Raw genomic sequence first — 1,404 nt, forward strand, 5'->3', positions numbered from 1 at the left:
GTCCAGAAGGTTCTGGCTACACCTGCCAGCCTGGCAGGTTCTGACCTCAGCAGGACAGACATAGTCCCACTCGGGTGGGTTTGTCCTGGGCTGAGGACCTGGGTGTGTGCCACTTCACAGCACCCACAGGTGTGTGCAGACCCCAAGTTCCTGAGGCTCTACAGTGGGGAAGGTGCCGCCCCTTCCAGCCCCGGCTCAGGGCCTGGCCAGGGAGGAGCCAGCCACGAAGGATGTGTGGTGCACTTTTCCCTGCACAGGAATGGCCAAATGGGGACATGGAAGCATCCACGGGTCCGTGACACACTGGAATCACAGCATACGCGCACCAGATGCTGAGGGCAGGGACATGGGGGGGGGAGCGGGGGCCATCTCCTCAGGACACTGGGGGGTGTGGATGGGGGGAAGTCTTCTCCTCAGGACACTGGGGGGTGTGGATGTGGGGAAGTCTTCTCCTCAGGACACTGGGGGGTGTGGATGGGGGGAAGTCTTCTCCTCAGGACACTGGGGGGTGTGGATGGGGGGAAGTCTTCTCCTCAGGACACTGGGGGGTGTGGATGGGGGAAGTCTTCTCCTCAGGACACTGGGGGGTGTGGATGTGGGGAACTCTTCTCAGGACACTGGGGGGTGTGGATGGGGGGAAGTCTTCTCCTCAGGACACTGGGGGGTGTGGATGGGGGGTTCTTCTCCTCAGGACAGTAGGGGATGTGGATGGGGGAAGTCTTCTCCTCAGGACACTGAGGGGTGTGGATGGGGGGAAGTCTTCTCCTCAGGACAGTAGGGGATGTGGATGTGGGAAGTCTTCTCCTCAGGACACTGGGGGGTGTGGATGGGGGGTTCTTCTCCTCAGGACAGTAGGGGATGTGGATGGGGGAAGTCTTCTCCTCAGGACACTGGGGGGTGTGGATGTGGGGAAGTCTTCTCCTCAGGACACTGGGGGGTGTGGATGGGGGGAAGTCTTCTCCTCAGGACACTGGGGGGTGTGGATGGGGGGTTCTTCTCCTCAGGACAGTAGGGGATGTGGATGGGGGAAGTCTTCTCCTCAGGACACTAGGGAGTGTGGATGGGGGGAAGTCTTCTCCTCAGGACACTGGGGGGTGTGGATGGGGGGAAGTCTTCTCCTCAGGACACTAGGGGGTGTGGATGGGGGGAAGTCTTCTCCTCAGGACACTGGGGGGTGTGGATGGGGGGAAGTCTTCTCCTCAGGACACTGGGGGGTGTGGATGGGGGAAGTCTTCTCCTCAGGACACTAGGGGGTGTGGATGGGGGGAAGTCTTCTCCTCAGGACACTGGGGGGTGTGGATGGGGGGAAGTCTTCTCCTCAGGACACTAGGGGGTGTGGATGGGGGAAGTCTTCTCCTCAGGACACTGGGGGGTGTGGATGGGGGGAAGTCTTCTCCTCAGGAC

The 1,404-nt window shown here is 61.1% G+C and overlaps 1 protein-coding gene across 1 annotated transcript in view; it reads right to left on the reverse strand.

The window, feature by feature from the left end:
* Positions 1-62, reverse strand: part of LOC150064720 (sodium-dependent neutral amino acid transporter B(0)AT1-like) — a 7,168-nt gene extending 7,106 nt beyond the window's left edge. Inside the window, exon 1 of the mRNA XM_090331065.1 lies at positions 46-62. Coding sequence (XP_090187191.1) covers positions 46-62 — 17 coding nt within the window. The remainder of the gene's footprint in view (positions 1-45) is intronic.
* Between the last annotated feature and the right edge of the window lie 1,342 nt (positions 63-1,404).

This window comes from Megascapheus bottae, chromosome 4, assembly GCF_031878675.1.
Source record: "Megascapheus bottae isolate mThoBot1 chromosome 4, mThoBot2.hap1, whole genome shotgun sequence".
NCBI lineage: Eukaryota > Metazoa > Chordata > Mammalia > Rodentia > Geomyidae > Megascapheus > Megascapheus bottae.